The sequence below is a fragment of the Corvus kubaryi genome, unplaced genomic scaffold, assembly GCF_017639235.1.
Source record: "Corvus kubaryi isolate FWS band 111438036 unplaced genomic scaffold, C.kubaryi_AGA036_p1.0 split3-73, whole genome shotgun sequence".
Taxonomy (NCBI): Eukaryota; Metazoa; Chordata; class Aves; order Passeriformes; family Corvidae; genus Corvus; species Corvus kubaryi.
In genome coordinates, this window is record NW_024582091.1 from 7,137,282 (window position 1) to 7,160,451 (window position 23,170).

The 23,170-nt window shown below is 35.1% G+C and overlaps 1 protein-coding gene across 1 annotated transcript in view; it reads right to left on the bottom strand.

Moving 5' to 3' along the window:
* Positions 1-23,170, bottom strand: part of EYS (eyes shut homolog) — an 854,603-nt gene that overhangs the window by 135,591 nt on the left and 695,842 nt on the right. Inside the window, exons 38-39 of the mRNA XM_042016808.1 lie at positions 15,253-15,417; positions 7,833-7,986 (exon numbers count right to left, since the gene is read on the bottom strand). Coding sequence (XP_041872742.1) covers positions 7,833-7,986; positions 15,253-15,417 — 319 coding nt within the window. The remainder of the gene's footprint in view (positions 1-7,832; positions 7,987-15,252; positions 15,418-23,170) is intronic.

Below are 23,170 nucleotides of genomic sequence, written 5' to 3' on the forward strand. Positions count from 1 at the left end.
TTTTACCACTTCATTTCTAGTAGGAAAAAATGCAAAGAAAATATGCTGTCTTGAACCACTTGGGTCAAGTGGACTTCTTTAAACTTAATAACTGGAATCAATGAAATTCAGAGTATGAGTATGAGGGTATTACTGAAGTGTTTGACTTGGATAAAAATGGACATAATAAAAACATTGCTCCAAACTGATAATACCAGCCTTTATTATTTTCAAGTCTGGTCCTCTACATTAGAGAGGGAGAGTGGTGGAAGAACAACAAAATATTTTGGCAGGAATGCACCTTAACCACAGGAAAGATTGATAAAACCCTTCCATTCTACCACTAGACTATACAGGAACTCTCACTGGGACAGTCAGTATATAAAACATAAAGCTGGACTCATGTCAAAATGACCACTGACATGACAGAATTTTCTTCAGAACTGTGAAATTTTTTTGCTCACCATCACAAAACATTTTTTGTATTTCTTGCAAATTAGTCGAAAGTTAAATCTTCAAGTCTTTGTGGTGAATGATTAATTATTCTGCATAGCTATGACACAGTTATGCCTTTTAGGATGAATTAATTCATCCTACAATAGTAAAAACAATCCAAAATACTGTGAAAGTTAGTGCCTTTTTTGTATGTTACTTGATTTTGCTTTATTATGCTAAATTGAACTTGCTTATAAATACAAATACCCTTTAGCAACACTGGTAATTCAAATGAAATATGTTACATTCTTAAAACAGAAAATATGGTTGAAAATAACAGCTATCCTTTTTCCTATAGGAAATACAGTCATCTGTAGCATCTCTTATTCTACCAATTAAAAATTTAAATTCTGGTGGATACCTTCAGGAATAGAGATTAAATGATGCAAATGATGCTCTCTTATTTTTTCAGGACATTGAAGGGCAAATGAGAATTTACTATGTCAATTTCAAGCTCATGATTGGAGCATCTCTTTGAGCTAAAATCAGCATTTACCCCCAGACAGAATTTGATTTAACAGAATGCCAAATTTGGCATAAAATTTAAATACATAAAATTACCAACAAAATTTAATTTTTCAAATTCCATGTTCAACAGGAGATTGGAAGGTGTGCCACGCTAACAGGACTTTCCAAATAATACTTTCCAGTATTATTTTCCGTGCCACTAGAGACATTTATAAAATATATTTCTTTTATCATTAAGACTTACAACAACAAAATCTTGAATTTTAAGTAGGTTTGAAGCTGCAGTAATTGCAACAGAAAAAAGGGGTTATCAATGGGATAAAAGATTGTGAGAAACAAATAAAGAGTATTTTGCAAACCAATTCTTCTATTTTTTCAGCATGTTCACCATTTAACACTGACCACTGAGGAAGGTAACCTAAAGACAGACTGTCAGCTTTTATCCTAGTGAGCAATAAGTGTCTGAGTACTGTACGAATTTTTAATTTTTGCCATAAATCCACGTACTTATACAGGCAAACTCCTTTAGATTAATACCTTACTTGAAAGTAGGTGAGATTAGATGGAGTAAATATGATTCATCAGCATTTTTCTTAAAAAATGTAAGTAATCAACAGCCTCATATTTTTTCAAATCTATATCTTTGAAATATGGTAAATATACATTGCTTTCTTATGTTGCTTCTATGGTTTCAGGTAGGTCTGAGTCACCTGTGACTCAGAGCCCAGTTCAGCATGGAGGTCTGGATGCCTGCCCCTTCAGGAAAGGCAGTTGACAGTGTTGTACTATTCTACTGTGTACTACCGAACTGTTAATACAGTTCGCATTTTAAAATTTATATAGCTATGAACATCTTCGAAAGAGGCTGAAGTAAACTCACACCCAGCCAGAGAACCCCAAACTTTCTTTGACGCATTGAATTCAGTCAGTAGGTTTAGTTTTTGGAATACACATCCTTGTAGGAGCTCAAATAGCATTTACTGCAACTCTGTAAATTGTGCATAAGAAAACACAGCAGGTATCACTTATTTTGTGAAAAAGCCTTTTCATCTAAGATAAATGTATAATGTTACCCTATGAATTGGAAGATGAAAATATTATGATACCATATACTATGAACTGGTCTGTGGTGAGCCACTTTGCAATAAACCATCCAAAATTGGTTAATGATTTTTTTTGTGTACCTCCTTACAGACAGAGTATGAGACGCAAAATAACAAGCCCTTGACATAGGATAAACATGATTTAGCAACAACCAAAGCATTAATGTGTTATCAACCTTACCCTCATACTGAATGCAAAACAGCACTATACCAGTTACTGAGAAGAAAACTCTATCCCAGCTGGAACCAGGACACCCAGCTTGGGCAGGAATGTTGGAAGGACTTCAAGAGGTCCTTTCCAGCCTAAAGAATTGTTTGATTCTGTCTTTCTGCGTTCTTGAACCATTCCTGTAAGGTCAGTTAATGTAAGAAAATCTAGTGTAAAACCAGAGTGCAAAGGGTACAGGAATTCAAACATCTGCTCTTCAAGTCAGTAGTTAATGAGCTTGAACAGCCATAGCAGTTGGTTTGTTGGCTTTGGCAGATCACTGATGAAATATTGCATAGTGCTGATGAATGAAAGCAAAATAACTTCAGAAAGTGGCTTATGTTTCTAAACACACTGAATGTTCTGTTCGTGCACAAAAGCTGAAATTGAAACAAACACAAAAGGTAATCTTTTCTATATTCTTTATGAGAATCCATTTTCTTATTTGAGTTATTCCAGATAGCATGCCACATGGAATGATTTAACTAGCTGATTCCAATGTTCCAAATTTTTGTTTTAAATTTTAATTGTATATACAAGAATTTGTATTCACTAGGTTGATGCATCTCTTATGGGACTATTTTTAAGACTGAGTAACAGATGTAGTGATTTATCTGTGTAAAACTGTAACAGCTGGATTGATGAAACTAAGATTAAGGCTTTCAGAGTACAAACATTACATAGGCATACACTGTAAAAACATTCCTACCTTATAGTGGCAAATGTGATAATTTTATGAAATTTTCAATTGCTATAGAAAATGCAGTAAACATGAAAGTGTGTAGTTGTATATATGTCCTTCTAAAAGTAATCAGAAATTTTCTTCAAAATTTATGAAAATTAATATCCTTCAGCATTTCCAGTTATATGAAACAAAACATCTACATGGGTATAATTCATATATGTGCTGACTTAAATTCAAAATTAACATATAGAGTATGTAAAATATTCCTTTTTAAAACCACATCTAAACGTGTTTTTTTAAACAATTTTATAAATTCATCTAATAAAATAAAAATCCTTAAATATATCCCAGACTTCTTTCACTGTCAATCTTCAAACAATTTTGAAAAGATGAGGTGCAATAAGATGACGGCGATATTGCATGGAGCTGTTTCAAGTCATTTACCAAAACACCTTTCCATTTCTCATTCATCACATAATTGATTATGTTGGAACTCAGTATTGCACATATGAAAGTTAAGCTACACTATATACCTGATACCTGCTGAGATACAAAACCTGCTGCTCAGATGTTTCCAAATCATCAAACAAAAAAATCCTATATTCCTAGGTAACTGGTAATGTTGGAAATGATAGCAAATCATCAGAAAATTAGGGTTTGGTTCTTTTTTTTGTTTACTGATTTAATGTAATTTTAAGTAATACTTTCACACTATGCAGAATATCCAACACCTGTAAATAACAATAAAAATATGACTTAAACGTAGGCACTGTTATGAAAACCTGTATATCTCTGAAATAATGAAATGAAATAGGTAAAGGCCATGACTCATTCTGAGTCAACATATTGTATGGATAGTGATTTACATATTCTTTTTAGAAACAAATTTTCAGAATGCACATGCAAAAAAAACTTTGTAGAATAGTTCAAGCAATGATTTTCCTCTTCTGTGGAAAGAAAGGAAGTAGAAGCATAGGTAAAATCATGGACACTGATAATGTAATCCTGTAGCTAGTACTTAATACATTGCATCTTGCCAAAGTTTCCATGTGAATGTACAAAAACATGTTGAGGACTTTCTCAGTTCAGAATGTGCCATCTGCTTTTGAAGCTGAAAGACCAAATGATAAACTTCAGCAGCTTCTGTACCACTGCCTGGTCTAGGGGACAGTTGGCCAAATTAACTGGATAATGTATTTAACAAATAAATTCTTTTAAGGACAGCTAAAGGTGCCCTTCTCAGCCATGAGTAAATGCTCACATCCATACTACTAATTAAAGTGTGACAGGAAACTGGAAACAACTGCTTTCAATATGTTCACTTGGAAAATACATGAAATATAAATGTACATAATATGATGATATAGCTCAGTGGGGATGGGCACTATGTTCATTGAATTCCAGAGAAAAATTCTGAAAGTTCTGCAGGTAAATAACATGGAAAAGAGTGATGCTACACATACAGTGAAGATTTTAATTAATGCTTGCCTGGAATCTCCCGAACAGAAAAGGACCTGCTGTATCACATCACTGTATAGAACAGATAGAAATATAATTCTGAGACAAAAAGCCTAAGATGCCAAAAAAATATCAGTACTCATATTCTAAAAGCTAAAATCCACCTTTTGATTTTCTAGAAAATCAAAATCCTGATGACCTGATTATCTCACTACCTTTCTTGTTAAATTTACCTTCCTTCAGCCAGTGAATTGAAGAAACATCCTTTGCCCCCATGACAGTCATATCACTTTAACCACAAAGTAGAGTAAATTTTACATCAGGCAAATGCATTTCAGAACCCAGTCATGAAATGAAATGTGTTCGAATTAATGTTCTTTGAATAACTTTAAAGAACAAATCCATAAAACCAATCCAAACTACATCTCAAGTATGTGCTCAAAGCTTTAACTGAAAAAAACCAATACAATCTCAATTATGAAATCACAAAAAAATTAAACTCGAATGCACATTTTCAAACCAGTAATCAAATCATCCTAAAATAAACAGAAAAGGAAACAACAAATGAAACTGCATTAAAACAGGTTTCTATTTTCTTTAGGCAAGGCAAAAAAAGTAAGCAATCAGAGCTTTATTGACTTTCTTCTATAAAGCTGCTGTTTCACGAGGACCATAAAGACAATGACTGAACATTTAAAGCACATTTAATCTTCATCAGGTTTGAGAAAATGGCCATATCTAAGGAAACTAATCATACAGTTAAAAGAAAGCAGTAGCTCTAAACTATGTGAATGTATTAGTTTCCTGCATATGTGGATTTAAAAATAAACAGTTTGAAAAGAGAAAATCTGCTTCTATAGGTGTTATTGGATGTGTTAATTGTGGTGTTTAACAACTGGAGTCATAGCTGCATCCAAAACCGGAATTACTGTCAAATATGATCTTCAAAATTTATTCAAAGTCAAATGTAACAAATCTATTGCTCCCCAGTTGGAGAGCTTTGAAACAGTAACAAAAAATGATCATTTATTCTACTCTTTGCCTCTTTTCCTGCATTATAGGGAAAAAACCAACACATTAATTTTGCAGGTAAAGCATACAGATAGAATTATCTATCTCCAACAGCCACTGAGAACACAAATCAACAGTTTTGTCATGGATTCATATTTTATATCTTATGATACAAGATCTTGGGAGGCTACAAATGCCTTGTCAAGTTTCCTTTTTCCTTTGACAGAGGTTGAGGATGACTACTGAAGGATTGCAATTTTATTGCTGCTTGGTGAAGGATATACTGCTCTCTCTACATTTTAGAAGGACTCACAAGAATAATCACAAGTCATTTTGAAGGCCAAGCCTATAAACTCAATTTCATGTAAATCCCTGCCAGTCACAGTCTACAATCACACCTTGCAAGTTATTTAATATGCCGCTGTTTCAAAGATAGCAGTATAAAATTCCAGTAAACAAAGGAAATGTGTAAATTTAACTGATATTTTTTAGTGTAGCAACAAGGAGAATGAGGCCATAAATACAGAGGAGTTAATTTTTAGGTAGAAAAAGAGGGAAATAAATTTTTCAGTGTAAACTTGAACTCTATAACTAGAGTCAGTTTTGTCATTGCCATTTAGCTGCATTTTTTGCTAAGATATTATTAGGCTTTGAAACCTGTACAGCGTTTTAATGGCTTAAGTGTATGAAGCAGAGACAATGCTACCACAGCTGATGCAATGGAGACAATTATCTGACCAATGTCTCACACAAGAATAGTCTCTGGCATTAAAAAACAACATAGAATAGTTTATTAGTATTGAGCTGTATAACTCTATCAGTAAGTTTTCTGAGAAAAAAAATCTCTTTATCTGCTAGATCAAAAGGAGAGGAAGGGATATAATTTTCTTTGTAAACTTTATATACTTTTACAGTCTGTACAAAAATCCTAAAATAAATACGCTGTCAGCTAATAAGATTTCAATATGTGGTTTGTATGCTATGCGACTTTGCTCCATTAATACTAGATGTTAATACTAAGCATAAAAGGAAAAAAAATCCCTGTTTTAAATGGAGAAAAAGAGTAATGTAGAGACCGGTGGCTGAGCAGGAATATAGGATGGAAATGAAACAGTTTCTTAAATGGCAGCTCCTGTTAGCCCTCCATATATTGAAAAGAGAATTTATGTTCTAACAAGTTGGTTTCTAAAAGAAGTGGTAAAGCTTATGGGGTAAGCATACAATCTAACAAAAAAATGCTGAGCAGTCTCTTCTCCCCATATCAATCTACTCTATATACTAAGATCATCAAACCTCTGTCATTTTAGAATTTATCAACATTTACATCACAGAGAAACAGCTCAGAAGTAAAACAACAAAATGTTCAGAATATGCTTTGATTTTCCTTTTTTGATAGTAAAAGGCAATTTTGAGAAGTCTAATGTGCATGTTTCATGGTGACTTTTGCAGCAGTCTCCTTCACATACCATCTTCTAACAGCAAAAATAGTCCTGGCTAAAACCTCCTTTATTTTAATGATTTGTGCACTACATTCCCTCACATCACAAATGTTTACAGTTCAGGTGCAGGAATTATCTCTAGCACTTAAGCTATGTGGAAAAAAAAAAAATCTTCATTATAGTAATTTGATAATTTCTGTGGGTGTCAGAATTATTTCTAAAATGTTTCTGAAGTAATGACTGAATACTTACCATTATTTAACATTACTGATATAAATATAACAAAAAAAATCTGTATTATTTCTGTTTTACTTCTTACCTAGCTTGCACATATGAAATTCCATGACTTTGTTACCAAAGCATGATACCAATACCCTTCTTAAAATGATAAATGAACCATTCTGAAAACTATTGTTTTTACAAGAAGAAAAATGACAGTAGTGACCAGCCACTCTTGTATAGTACTGATACTACAGTGGCAAATGTAGATATGACAACTTTTAAAATCATAGTTGTTTGGATAAGACTTTTAAAATCACCAAGTCCACCCTGCATTGTGAGATGTTGTTAGCATGCCCATTTTTAATTTTTTATCTTAAACAATAAGTTAGTTTTATATTTAGCACTAAAATTCTGATGACAAATCTAATTCATTCTATGTGTTAATTAATAAGCATAAAATATGAGTCCCCCATTTGTAACCTCCAAACTTATGTTTAAATGGTTTCACTTCTCAAACTGACTTAATCTGTCTCTGTAAACGTATTTGGACTTTGAATGATTCATAAGTTCTCCAAAGGACTGAAGTAATCTGTGTGAACTAAAATGCTCTTTCAGTCAAGGAGACTACCTTATGAAAAAGGTTTCCAAGTTTGTTTTCCAATATGACTTGTCTTTTTATTGTCAAAAAAGAAAAGTGAAATCACATTTTATTGCTCAATATAGATGACTAAAACTCTTAGTGTAAGCCAGTGGTAAATTCTTACCTTATTGTGATAGGGACAAGTATACCCTTGGTAACAGATTGGTTGAGGGATACAGTCAGAATGTTCTGAGAGTTTCCACAGCCGAATTGAACTGTTGGTCTTCCCTCCACAAGATACAAGTGAAGAAACTGCTCTCCAAAATTTCTTTCACCAGCTTTGGAAACAAAAATGGAGACAGTCACACTTCTGAAAGTGTAGGACCTCACAGAACTATTTCACACTACTGGAACACCATCACCAGACATGACGCCTATGTGACATTGAGGACTCTTCTGTCCATATACAGGACTCTTTTTGAGCGACTGGGAGACAAAAAATCAGTCTTAAGTCTCTGTATTTAGCTGATAACAGTTAAGAGTAAAAGAAAATAACTAAAAGACAAAATTGACTTTATACCACTGCAGTTGCATCTATCTTACAGAGATCATTAATTGATCTTTTCTCTATATCCAGCAGTATCATTAAGGCAACAAAGGTGACAATAAAAAAGCCAAATCCCTTTCATTCAGCTTTTCAAATAAATTATAGAAAACAAAAATTATAGGAGAACATCTCTTATAACAGATTTAAAGATTGTGAAAAATTCAGCTTTCCCAATTATTGATATATTTCAGACTTGATGAGAAGAAAAATTATTTACGGAACATCAAACATACTGTTACTTCCACTCTTAAAAATATACTTAAGGTCACTTCCACTACATAGTATATTATAAACTGCAAAAATGACAGCAAAATATTTATATTTAAGTAGTGAATGATGCATGGCTCTTCTACAAAAAAAGGACTGACACCTACAGTTTCAAATTATATTGGGTGAATTTGCCCTTTGAACTTAACTGTATTTACTTTTCATAAAAGGTAAGAGTTCCTGTTTACAATTTTTGTTCCCCTTTAACACAAATTGTTAAAACATTAATCTGTTTCTTTCGCTGTATTTTACTATATTTAATTGAAGTAAAAAAGACTCAGTAACTGGGTCACAAAATTGAATTTACTGCATGTATTGCTTGACGTACTATTGCCTCTGAGTAGGAGGCCCTGGATGCTGGCATGGGTATCAGATAGGCAGAAATCTTATGCTTGCATTTGGGGGACCCTCATGTGTGGAGTGCCTGGCTTTGGGTGTGTGAGTCTTGAGTGAGTCTGTTCATGACCCATGAGTAGGAGTCCCCTGAAGTGGGTCAAAAGGGTTGGGATCTGGGCTGGGTTTCAGCTGATAGGTAGGAGCCTGGAGGGGCTGGGTAGGAGATCCCAGGCCCAGACCTTTTGGAGGGGGCCACAGGTCAGAACATCCTTTAATAAGAACGAGGGTATACTTGGGTCTTAGAAAACCTTTCACCTAAAGATGAAATTATCAACTTTATTTTGGAGGACAAAACAAAAGACAAACAATGATCTTTTAGGAGACACAGAGAAACAACAGTGCTTGCAACTGCCTGATCACTTCCTTTTGTATAGTTCCTAGCACAAACAGTTCACAACATAAACTCCCTCCTTGAGAGCAGCTTTCTAGTCAACATTGCATTTCTTCAGTCTGTTACAAATCTGATGACCTACTGAAGTCTTTTATGCTTAGACATATTTTGTATTCTGAATACCTAATTAACTCCAAAGCTATTTTAATTTGACTGGATTTCATGCCTTTGGCTTTTACAATTTCCTTCTACAATAGTCTGATAATTCTCTTTCAAAAGATATTGCACTATTTCACTGTTTTTTAACCCTAGCATAGCTGATATATGCACATATTGCATTATTTGTTTCCTAATCTTCTCCCCTCCCTGTACATTCTGTTCCTGGCATTTCCAATTTCTACCAGTAAGTAGATCTGTAAGTCACATTGATTCAGAGAGAATGAAATGGGGGAGGGTTGTGAATGTGTATAACATATCTTGAGAGAGTGAAGTTACAGAGGAACAGTTTGTTTCTCTTCTCCCAGTGACTCTGTCTGTTCACATTGCCCACCAGTAAAAACTTGGAAGAAGGTCCTCATTATTACCAGTAAAGTAAAAAATCTGGGACAGCTCTCCCAAAGGCAGCATTACTTCTTGAAACCTCAGTGAGTGCTCCTGCTTGAACTTCAGTCTAGGGAGTGCTTTTGAGTCACACTTAGAGGTGACTAACAGCATTCTTCATATTATTTTCTAGGTGGTATGAAATCCTTTGAAAGGACAATCCTTTAAATCTTTCTACAGTGAACATGAGGAGGTGGGGAATTTTGTTCTGGCAACGTGAAAGAGCATATGCTACCTAGTATACATGGATGGAAGTTACCTTCATAGGAAAAGCCAAGTCTTAAGCAAAACAGACAGGTTCTGGGAACAGACAGAGATCAGGAAATATCTAAGTAAAAAATCTTGTTGGATATTAGGGGTAAATTATCTGGACCTTATTAGAGATTATGTGAGGGGTTCAGGCTAAACAAACCAGATCTCAGCAATCATCCTTTCACAGAAAACTGCTAGCTGGAAGGTTATTTTTGTACATCAGTATGACAAAAAGCAAGTGGCCACGGGGCTTAAATGATTGCCTATCTAAAAGCCAGATTTGAACTCCCAATAAAATATGGGATAAACTTTATTAAGAAAGAAAATATATTCTCTCACAGAGGAGGAATACTGTGAAATGCTCTGCTTGAGAATGCCAGCTGAAATAAGAGACAGACTACAACTGAAATGCGTGAAATGCCCATATTCAGTTTCAGAAGGGTAAGTAGAATATGGGTAGATCTGGGGAAGAGAGCTTCTGAGAGCACAGGAGATAATTTATGAGCACAACTTATGAAAAGGGAGCTGTTGTCCTTAAGGAATGCTATAAACATGGGCTGTGGTATCTGAAATCCAATTGTCAGAAGTTATAGGATACCATATATAGTAGAAGCTAAACAATCTCCCCTTGAAGAGGTTGTGAACAGCATTATGCTGACTCTGTTAAAAGTGAAAATGATGAAGTAAAACTTTACAACTGTATCAGGTTTTTATGATCACTAGCAATTTATTTTGCTTTGTGGCTAAATATCACAATTTGCTTTGACATGTTGATGAAATTTAATCATGCAAACAAATAAAATCATTAAGGAATAGAAAAGAAATTTCATGAAGGCATTCTGTATTCAACAAATAAATGTTCTCAAATGATGGCTAATCTTTATTGGCACAAATGTAATTGTCACATTCTATCAACAACTTAAACATAAGATAACTGCAAAAATTCCAGACATATTTAGTCCATTTACTGTTACCGTTCAGATGTTTCTTAAATACATACTGAAATAATTAGGGAAAACATCATTACCAAGAATGTAAGTAAATTTTTCTTCGTATTAAAACAGATGAAAGTATAGTAATATATAAATCACACATAGAATTCTATGACATCCTATCTCTTTCCCCATGTTTTTAACAGACAATCTATTTCTGGCAGCCTCTACAAGTCCTTAGTACTTGTTACTTTCAACCAACCATTGATAAAATTCTTGCTAATAAAGGCATCAAATAGGAAAATTATTTTTAACAACAGTATGGTATGATTTAGTGAAGTGACATGCCTAGCACATGTAATGATTCTCATATTCTGCCTATTGGTTAGCCTATAGCAGGCTTATTTGTTGTATTTTTTATATGTATTTTATTTGCCTTATTTATATTTGCATATATATAATTGCACTAACTGCTAAAAGGTGTTAAAATAATGCAATGATACTTTAAGTGTTCCCTTCTCTTTATTTTAAGGCATGTGGACATGAAAGGGCGAAGAAGGCACAGATCTTTTTTGTTCTTCACTGGCTAATGTACCAGGTAAAGACAGATGCAAGTTTTCATCCTTTTATGTTATCCTTATGATTTTGACTTTACTATTCTTCTTATGCATGCTTTCTCATTCAAATTCATTTGTATATCAGTAGCATCTTGTCTGAGATTTCTCCCTGTAATTAAATGTTTACTAATTATCTGCCAGAGAAACAGATGTAACCTCACCACCACCTGGTAAAAACAGGTGTGTTTGTAAAATGTGTGATCTGAAGGTGGATTAACTTAAAAAAAACCTAATCAAAATGTGTAACTATTTTCCAGTAAAGTTCATCTGAAAGAAGCAAATCACTGTGATATTCTTCCTATTTAAAAAATTATTTTGGCAAATAGAGAGGTTTTTGCTTTATGAATACGTGAATTTTATTGTAACCATAATTATGAAACCATTGCTAACGCGCATATATTGACAGAATCTGAAAATGTTGGGATTATTAACCCTTAGAAGTGTGTGGTTCTTGTACCTAGTGAGTGCACTAGCCTCAAGTTGACTTTCTGCTGACAGGTCATTCCTCAGATGTTTGATGGTAACACAGCTTCAAAAAAGCAGCAGTAGAAGCAGGAGTCGTAGTACTATTAAAAAGGGAAGAGCTGACAACAGCAGCTTCTCTTTTGTAGTCATTAGAAGCGTGAATGAAAGAGCAGGGAGAAAAAAGTGGAGGTGAAGGAAATACAGAGGGAGCATATGAGGGAACTCACAAAGGGTATTTATCTGACAGAAGAGCTTTGCATACAGAAATAATTTAAAAATCCTGAATATTCTGTATAGGCACATGGTGTTCATTCATAAAACACTGGAGAGATTTTTATTTACAAATTGATATAATATTTTATTTTAAATTAATGTAAAACTAAATAAGGATATTGATCTGAACAATCATAGCCAACATTTGTAATGTTAGGAAGGAATCTAATTACCAGGGAGATACAGAACAAAAAAAGAAAGAATAAAAATGAGGAAAAGAAATTGGTGCTGTAGCAAGAGGGGCAGAGATTGATAAAGCAGAAATGTAATGCAAAGATGCATCTAAACTTAACACGGTATCAGAGTTCTACAAGATATAGACTCATCCATTACTTTCTGTGTCTGTGTTCCACAGCCAGGCAGAGATCCAAGTTTCATTTATTTATTTATGTATTTATTTAGCTTAACAGAAATCTAACCTTAATAGAAAACCTACTGGTCACTAAAAGAGTGGAATATTGTAAATCAGTTAAAATTCCATTTTAGGGGTAACAAAGGGAATGAGAATGCAAGTATGGCATGGTACTGAGAACCTAGGAAGAAAAGGTGAGTTTTCACTGTGTGAAAACATGCAAAAATTATCCCAAGTTCCTGGTGTTACCCCAGCTCATGTTAGGGTGAGAATTGAACTCATACCACTCATCCTGACCCACCCTTCCTTCTTTTTGGGTGCATGAAGGGGCAAGAAGTGAGTTGTGACACATTCCATGGAAAGCTCAGATATGGGTAACTGGAAAGAAAAAGCTTCATGGTCTCCACTAATGCCATTCTATCTTTCCAGAAAGCAGAAAGGCATATTCTAAAGAATGTGAAGTCCTCAAATACTTCTGTAACAAAATCTCTGCAAACACCTGAAAAACACCATATTAACAATTTTCCATAGACAGCATGAACAAATCGCTCAACAGGTTAGTTTTTAATATCTAATTAGATTAGATGCAGGATGAGTATATTATCTAGAAAAGAAAATACATAGAGTCAAAGAATCATAGAAAAGTTCAGGTTGGTCATCTAGTTAACCCCTTTCAATGAGCACGGACATCTTCAACTAGATCAGGTTGCTCAGAGTCTTTTCAATCCTGACCTTGGATGATTCCAGGGATGAGGAATCTACCATCTCTCCAGGCAACCTATTCCAGTATTTTGATCCCCTAATTTTAAAAAAATTTCATCTTTATATCTAGTCTACATTTACACTCTTTCAGTTTAAAGCCATTACCTCATGTCCTATTGCAACAGACCCTACTAAAAAGTTTAGCCCCGTATTTCTTATAAGCCCCCTTTAAATACTTAAAAACTGGGCTGTGGTCTCTCCAGAGCCTTCTCTTCTCCAGGCTAAACAACCTGAACTTCATTAGCTTCAGAAAACACCACTTCCTCCTGGGTATAGCAGAGAATCTTCAATTTTTTTTTTTTTTTTTTTTGGTTTGAGGGTTTTTGAGGGTTTTTGTTTCACAGAGACACTTACTCAGGGCTTATGTGTAGACAGCCCTAACTTTGGCTGGAGCCAAATTACTTTGTAGTGATGAAGCAAACAAAATCACTAAGTGCCAAATATATTCAATGTACTTCCAATAACCTTCCTTGAATTCTTCTTCAAGGGCAAATAACTCCTCTCTTGAAATTGAAATAACTAACAAGTATAAAACATTTCAATATAAAGAACTGCCACATCACCACTTATCCATGATCCTTAGCAAATTTTGCAGCACTGTAGCTTAGGCAGCTGCAGCAACAGCCCAGATATAACATACAAGGATTTGAGATACTATTTTGAAAAGCAGTAAACATTAATTTTCAATTTGGGGCTTGAGCGTTTCCCATCTAAATAAAGAGTAGTACAGATAATAATGAAGGGCATAACTAAATATTGCCACAAAGCTTATATTACTTTTAACCCTGGCTTATGAGTAAGTACATAGTTCAGGTGAATTCACATATGCTATTATCAGATTAATATAAATGCAACAAAATTTAATCAAAATTATTTATGGTGTATCAACAAGATTTCTTTGTGTAGAGAAACCCTAGGAAGCTGAATTGAACAGAAAATGCTCCTAATGATTTTATATTTTTGGAATAAATCTATCAAATAATCATATTTTTCTAGCTCTTCTTGGGTTGGGGAAGAAATCACCTCACTTTCCATGTTTTCCATTTGCAAGAAATGGCAAGATAAAATATATAATGAAATAGTCAAATGGCAGAGAAGTCTATTTTTTCTTGCTGACTAGTGAAAAGTGTACTTCTGTCTCAGAAGTTTATGCCATATATTGAAGAATGAAATATGCAGGCAAGAAGCAACTTTTTAATGTAGTATTAACAGGCATACATCCAAGTCTGCAAGTATAATCTCTGGGGATCACAAAAGAATTCTCTGAAGTGTGAAATCACAGTAAGTACTTCAAAATATGGCAAAATTGCAGAATTTAAGATAGTTCTATAAATCAAGAATTTGGAACCAAGATCACAATTATAAAAAGCAAGACTCAATCCAACTATGGAGAAGCTGTTTCTCTATAATAAATTGTTCAATACTTCTTCAACATTTGTATTTTAGAGCTGTAACACTTACAACTAAAGTCATATGCTTGTATGTTCTTTCTTGTCAGGAAGCAACATTTTCTGTTGTAAGTTATGTTTTCCTCAGTGAGTCATAAATTAAAGAACTTTCCAGAGGAACACTAGGAACAATGGTTCGAATTTTATAATGCAGCATGCATTAGAATACCAAAAGGCTTCTACTGCACTTTAATGACTCATTTTGCTGTTGAAGAGGAAATGCCAGCTGATGTTCATTAAAGTTAATAAGGACCTGAAGGAGCTAAAACTGATACTTAGCTTCAAGTATCTTTGGTACTCACTGTAAAGAATTGTGCCATTTAGAGCAGTTGTTTTCACTGTCAAGTACAGAGTTGTCAGATTGCTTGTTTCCTGCCCAGATGCAGTCCTGGTCTCAGATACAGATGTCAGAGAAGGTAGTTTCAAATAAGAATTTCCAGTGAAGGATGGAAAAAACAGTGCCGTGTCTGAAATGAACAACAAAAAGCTAATTTTATTAATTTATTACAAAGTAAAGTAATAAAATGCAAGCACATTTAAAAATATCCTTTTTTTCCCCATACCTGTCAATAGCATCATCAACTATATTATTTGCTGAGCATGCATATAAATTTATTTAATTTCAAATATTCAAATCAAATATGCAGAAAATGAAAAAGTTCTAGCATCTGCCTATTACCAGAAGTGAAAAGACCATTATAGGAATGACTACTGCCAGAAGATGCAAGTTCAAAAGGCTGTCACAGATTTTCATCTTTACAGATGTGCCAGTGCAGAACTTTTGTCCTATGATATGCCTGTGAAGTACTTTTCATTTTTATTTCTAGACAAGAAACGCAGTTTTTCTCAATTTTCAGGATACTCACATTTTCTGGGTTTGAAATTATAAAGAGGATGTCACTGGGCAGCATATGCATTTTTCCACTACACTACTCTGGAAATGAATAATTGTTAAGAGAAAATTTTTAAGTGTGAAGGCGTAACATTTACAATGTTGATTGCATTCATTACTCTAGTTGTTACTGTTTTGGTTTTTTTTTACCCTGTAGACAAGATAATAGTATCATTAATGCAAGAAAAAATAGACTAAAACTAATTGAGGCTAGGCAGCAGGTCTTCCTGATGCCTTAAGCATCCTATTTAAGCAAAACACCTTAAAGATTGCTCAGACCGATCACCAGGGATATGAGTAAGAAAGAAGCAACAAAAAAAATACTTTGAGTTCTGGTAATATTTTTGCAAAGAAGTTTTTAGTTTAATGAACTATAGCTATACAATGGGTCTGTGAGTGATGATTACACATAGGCATGACTAGTACATGTTTGTTTTTTTTTTTTTTTAATTTGTATTCATGTTATTAATGTTTTGTTTGTTTGGGAATTTGACCACAGTTTATCCTCTGCTGGTTTTATTGGGCTTAAGAAGAAAGGACAAAAGGAAAGGCCTAGCTAAACAAGCACATGTTGAAGGACAGTTGTTAAAAAGACCCCACACCTTGACAGCAAAAGAAGGGCAGGATGGAAAGCAATTACTAGTTATGTTTATAAATGACAGGTCTGGAAAAGTTAGAATTGTTGGAGAAAGTGGAAAAAACTATGGAGTGAAAAAAAGGTCAGCGGCATTGCAAATCAGAAGCAGACCTACATGATTATGAGAGTGTTGTTTGCCTAATTAAATTCATACTTTCAAGAGAAACAGTACTAGGAGATCTAGCACTGTAGTGCAGGGCCACAAACATGACTGAGGGGCTGGGTCCTCTTTCACATGAGGAAAGGCTGAGGGAGCCAGGACTCCTAAGGCTGCAGAAGAAAAAACCTTGGATGGATCTTATCAATGTCTATAAAGACATTGGGATGGAAAAGAGGGAGCCAAACTTCTCTCTCAGCGGTGCACTTAATGGGCAATGTGTTGGGGTCTCCTCCCCTGCCATGTAGCCCTGGGAGATGGGCCCTCGGGGGGAGACACGGGATTTCCCTGCCCCTGGTCAGTCTCATTTCCCATTGGTTGGTTTGTGTTCCCCGGGGTGGCCAAGGACCCTGGGGTCCCGTGACTGGGGAGTTCCTGAGCTGAGCCCCGGCCATGCGGCTGGAGAAATAAACATCTCTGAAACATCTACCACGAATCTGTCCATATATACTTCCTTTCCCAGGACTCCTGGTTTGAAATATAGGCGTGTTACAGTAATCCCTGCTGTAACAGCAATGGATACAAATCAAAACTCAAGAAATTACACCTGAACACATGAAAACTCTTTTTGACTGTGAGGATGGTCAAACATCAGCATAGGTTACCCAGAGAAGTTTGTCAGGTCTCAATCCTTGGATATTTTTCAAAGCCTGACTGGGCATGGTTGTGAGATACCTGTTCTAGGTGATCCTGCTCTGCTTGAGCGGGTGGTTGGACTTGAGGATCTCAAGATGATGGTCCCTTCCAACCTCAACAAATTGGTGATTCTGTTATCCTTCGCAGAGAGGTGCTGTGCAGTCAACCTTAATTATTATTCTTCAAGTGCAGTGCCTTTAGAAACCTCAGTGTAGTTCAGTATTCACAATATAGTGGTACACTGAGCAACTGAAGCTATTAAAAAGTCTTTTATTAGGTACTTTAAAAAAACCCCAAACAGTCAACTTGGAGAGTAACTGTCCACAATTTATATTCTAAGTTTCTTTCAGCTAGGTGAAGGGAAAGGGGAGATGAATGAGGAGGGGAAGGGAGCATGGTATATCTGGGCAATCTTGAAAGGAAGGACAATCTCATCAGTCCTTTAGGAAGGATAGCTCCCTTCAAAGGAGAGACCCCCCTTAAAGACTTAAAACTTTCTGGGGAGTCCAGCACCTTGCATCCAGAAGTCTATGCATTAATGTATAGGCAAAATTACTGGAAAAGATGGTTTTTTGAGTGTTGTGTTTGCACCTGAAGTGCTGCGCCCAAAGCATCCTAGGCCTCCATCACCACTGCTGTGAAGTCCTCTCAGAAATCAGCAGAAGAGACACAGAAAATACAGGAACTGCATCAGAAACAAATGCATACCTGGCCAAAAAAGCCACCCAGAAATGCCAAGATACAGAGCACATCCTCTTCCCTATGGTGTGCAGGCTATTAGCCTGCTGATTCTTAGCAGCCATTTTCTGCCCGAAAGCTGTACAACAGCTGCAAGCTGTTGCAAGCCTACAACACCAGTAAAGAGGTCACTGAGAGCACAGGGATTAGTTTTCTGTTTGGATGAAGGGCCAAAGTGGGAGAAAACAGATTGAGTCTGTGTATTAAGAACCTAAAACCTATGGCTGTGATAAAGTACACAGATAGGAATCTATGGGCAAAGCTGCTAGTCTGGACTAAATTTTTCCACATCCCTCATTCTACTAAACTCTTAATTGGCAGAAATTAGAGTCCCATGCAGCACTGACCAAGACTGCACACTGGTAGGATCCATGAATCAGATGCAAAGAAGGGCATTTGTTGAACCACAATGAGCTAATTCTCTACCACAGTATGAGAGTATTTTAGTACTGCTTTCTAGCAATACTTACAGATCTTCATATTTTAAGATGGTTGCTGGCAATAAATAATTTTGTCTTTAATTCATTACACAGGACAGGCTAACAAGAAGAAATAGTTACTTTATTCTACCCTGGGTCCACTATCTGATGCTGTCACCTCTGTCCATGATCACAAGGGACTGCTCTCCACTGGGGCAGTGGTCTCCAAAGTGAGTGGAGTGCATGTATCCTAAAGGGTTCTCAAAATAATTAATTAGGACCCAGAAACAAATAAAAAAATACTCACATTTTAAGAGTAAAGAAGATTACAAATAATTCAAGAGAAAAAATTTGCAACAGAGACTCCATGCTTGAATTATCTGACAAACACATATTGCTAAGAATTATACTTTAACAATTTAACTGAAGACTCAGATTTTCTACTGAATTAAAAAGGTTTTCTGGGATATTCTTTATGACAACTTTCACAATAACACGTATTACAATGAGAAAATATTGAGAAACATTGACAAGTTTCTATTATATCCCTACTTGGCTTTGTCTTAGTCAGGAAATAAAGAGGAGTAAGGGGAAGAAAAATGCAATGCAAATGCAAAATTTGGAATCAATCTGTTACCACTCCTGCCTCTAATTTTCCCTTCGCATTCTTTGTTTTTATGACAAGTTTGGCTTAGCACTGAATTCTATTAAATTCAGTGGAATTCCATTTAAAATATTTTTCAGTCCTGAAGATGTTGACTCATCAGCTGCACCAGCCATCACTAAATAAATTCAAATGAGAACTAAAAAGACTTTTAACATCACAAAATCCTAGAAAGAGAAGAAATGTATTCATCTTCTGGTAGGAAAATCAGACCAAACATCTGACTAAACTTGTCTACAATCTACAGGGTAGATAACTTCATTGAATGTCCTTGCTCCTCTTCAATAATGAAAATAAATGGGTAACACTAGGATGTGATTATCCTCACCCAATCATGACCTAAACCTGCCTATTTCCCTCTATTTGCTATAAAAGAACTTGAGGGTCAATAGTTTAGCTGTAAACATGTACACCAGCAATATCTGAAGACAGGAACAATTCTCATTCTTGTTGCTTGTACATCAGAGCTAGATGGCCTGCAGAAGCATTTTCTTTAGGCAAAACCAAATTAGTACAGTAGGTCTGAGTTGAAATGTTAGAGATGTGAACTGAAAAGGATGTCAGAATATTTAATCAGGGGTTTAAACTCTGAATTTGCTGCTTATATCTTTCAATTAAAGTGGTAAACATCCTCTGAAACTTACGGACAGATTCTGTGCTTGTTCTTTTCCATCACTCAGAGATATAATAGAAGCACAGGTGATAAAAACTTTGTCGAGCAGTGCAGCAAACCTTTTCCATATTATCAAGAATGGAGGGGTTCCCAGCAGGCAGAAAGTCAGTTAAGCAGCAATATCAAGGGTCTGATGAATACATGATCTGCTCTATCCATCTCATGCTCACAGAATATCCCAGGAAACCAAATTTAACCACCTTAGAGTAATGCATTCTTTTATCTCATGTTCATGGTGTGAAGAAAATCAAAGTGAAATAAATATTATTCAGAAAATTCCTAGGGATTATGTCTGGTACATATGAAATCTGACTTGAGTGCTTCATAAAGCATCACATGCACCTCCAACAGTACAGAAATACAGTAACTATTTCCTATGAAATAATTGATTAGCTGAGTTCAGCTGTTTCAAGACAATAAAATATGAAACCAAATAAATCTTACCCCTGCTGCTGTCACTCATTTGTCTCAATGCACAAAAGCCTCCTGCCTGCTGTAACTGAACTCCTACATCACAAAGCAAAAAATCCTCAAAAAATAAAATGCATGGCTTCCTTTATCAGGCCAGCCCGGTGCCTTGTTGCTAATGCTCTCTGCTGTCAGCTGGGAGGTCTGAAATCAGATCACTGACTTAATCTCTCACTTTGTAGACTGCTAGGGCCTTTAAATGGCAGAAAGACAGCACATTTAATTTGTAGTTTATTAAGACTCAAGAGGAAGCACTGAGAGGCAATGGGTCACACAAGCAATTTAAGAGCAGGACATCAATTCACTGTCATTGAAGTAAACTGCCATACAAGTGGAGCAGTAAGAGAAGAAAAGATTTAAAAAATTTTAGGAAAATAAAGCAGATGATATTCAGCAAGCATGCATCTGCAAAGGTACAATGAAACAAAGAACAGAAACAGGGATGATCAAAGGGTTGGCGTTGCTTCCAAATGGAGAAAGAGAACAGGCCTATTCACCGTGCAGAGGAAAACGGGAGTAAGAAATGGCAGCTCCATGTCTTGGAGCACAGTAGGTAGGGGTACTCAGTTACTCAATTATTGTTACTATCAGGTCACAGGCTTGAAAAACAAAAGGAGATTCTTATTAACGTTTTTCAGAATGTTTGGTGTAATTTATTGCCAAAAGATATTATGTGGGTCAAAAGTATACTAAAAAATAATGAAAAATTAAGAACAATACAAGAACAAGGGAAACTAATCCACCAGACTAGCAAAAATAATGGAACCACAGGTCAGGAAATCCTAGTCTCGTTGATTGGTGGAAGCTGAAGTAATGCACTTGGGGGAAAATCTCAGTTGTCCTGTTTGATATCTCCTTTTCAAAGAGCAATGGTTTTTCCTCTGAGACAGGATATTGAGCTCAATGTCCTCCTGGCCTGACCTGACTCATGATTTTTGTGTGACTTGTTCTGCTCTGTGTATCAAGACTAAGAGTGTGTGACAGAAACTAAGAGATGCAGACCATTGAACATAAAGGAAATTAATGATTTTGTAGATATCTGAAGCATATAGCAATTGTCATCACCTAGTGCCTAGAGTTACCCTCCTCTTTTGACAACTGTATTGCAATAAGCAGATCAACCCAATGTAAATATGTTATTAGATTTATTTCAAGAAAAAAAATAGTTTATAGCTCTAGCATTCCTTAAATACAAAGAAGTTGAAGAGTTAACTGCATGTCTGACAAAACAAGATCATAGTAAAACAGTCTGATGTTAATGTGCTTTGTGAAAAAGAGAGCCACAAAAAGAAGAAAAAAATATTTTCATATTCCTATTTTGTAGGTCTCAAAATTCCTCTTCCAATCTCAAATTTTAGGAAGGCAGAATCACTTTTTAAATTTTTTTGCCTACACTCTCAGTTTTTGTACATCAGCAAAGGTATAACTGCATTCATTTATAGAAGATGAGAATTTAGTCAATTCTCGTGTCTGTGTGAAAGGATGAAAATGACCTGTGTCAAAATAAGAAGAAGCTTATCCAGTTAATGGGCAAGAAACATTCTAAACTGTCCAGATGAGATGTGCTGTGTAATTATTAAGTTCTGTAACTTTTTCTGGATGTTGCATAGACACGTAAAGTCCAGATGTGTCAGCAAGTACAACAGTCTGACATGAAAAAGAAAAAGGAAAAATTTTTCATTCATATTCACCGCAAGATTTTGTGAAAATAGAAATGACACCTCAACAGAAAAACAAAAAATAGCGAAGATGCTGTGTTGAAAAAATCCCAAACAATCTACTTATTTTTAGCCCAAATCCACAAACAGAATTAGCCTCTTACTGCCTGTTTTTTGATAGTTTTGAAAACAACACAGTGATTTGTCTTTTTCTGTTTGATTAGTTTCATCTCCAAAATTTATTACTTTTCTCCTAAGTGCATTGGATTTTGAAGCGGAAAGAATGTTCTTAATTGATACTTGTACCTCATCAGATGTATTTTACCACCTGCATTCAAAATGATGCATAAGTGCTTCTCTTTTCCTGAATTTGACATAGAGGAAATTGGGAAGCTATTATCTAATATTTTTTCAAGCTCAACATATTTGACAGGAAATATGATCTTCCTGCAAAAACACCTGAGTTTTATCTATTTTTAAAAAGCACCCCATCTAGGAGGGAAATGAATGTCCTTTATATCTTAATTTATATATTTCTATCTTTCCCAATTACAGGAGAAAATCTAAGGCAGACTTTTAATATGAAACCAGAATTTAAACTGGAGTTGTCATATTGCACTACCATATTTGATGCTGAAATGCTGGTTGCTTTGAAGGTCGCTATGATACATATTATGGCAAAATTTAATGAAGCAAGGCTTGTAAAAATCTTTTGAAGTTCCCTCATTAATATATTTGTTCTATAAAATATCACAGAAGATCTACTTGAACAAGAGCTTTCACAGTTTTGATTCACATCTACTGAACTAATAAAAGAAGCAAATGAAATAAAGTATTGGTTTTCAGTGGGAAAAGAGGCAGCTGTCATAATATGTTTGAAAAACTGATATTTTTCACAGAAACTTGATGTACTAGAGATCATATATTACTCATTGCAATGAGAACTGTTTGATTCCACAACTGAATGGGTCAAATAACTTAACTCTCTATTGGTTTGCAGTGAGCCTCAGGTAAATGTGTACATATTTCATTTGTACGTTATAATTCTTATGTTTATCAAAATTCCAAGGCTTTTTTTTTTTTTTTTTTTTTTGCTTTGTTTTATGGGATATCAATGTGTTTTCAGTCACTTTAATTTTATCTCTGCCATCTAAGTTTAATTTTATTCTCTGCAATGGTGCTTGAACACATAAACAAACATTCCTATCCCAAAGGATCTTAGAAATACTTGAAGAGTAATTGGCTATAAAAGTTTAATTTGGAAAAATATTCAGATTT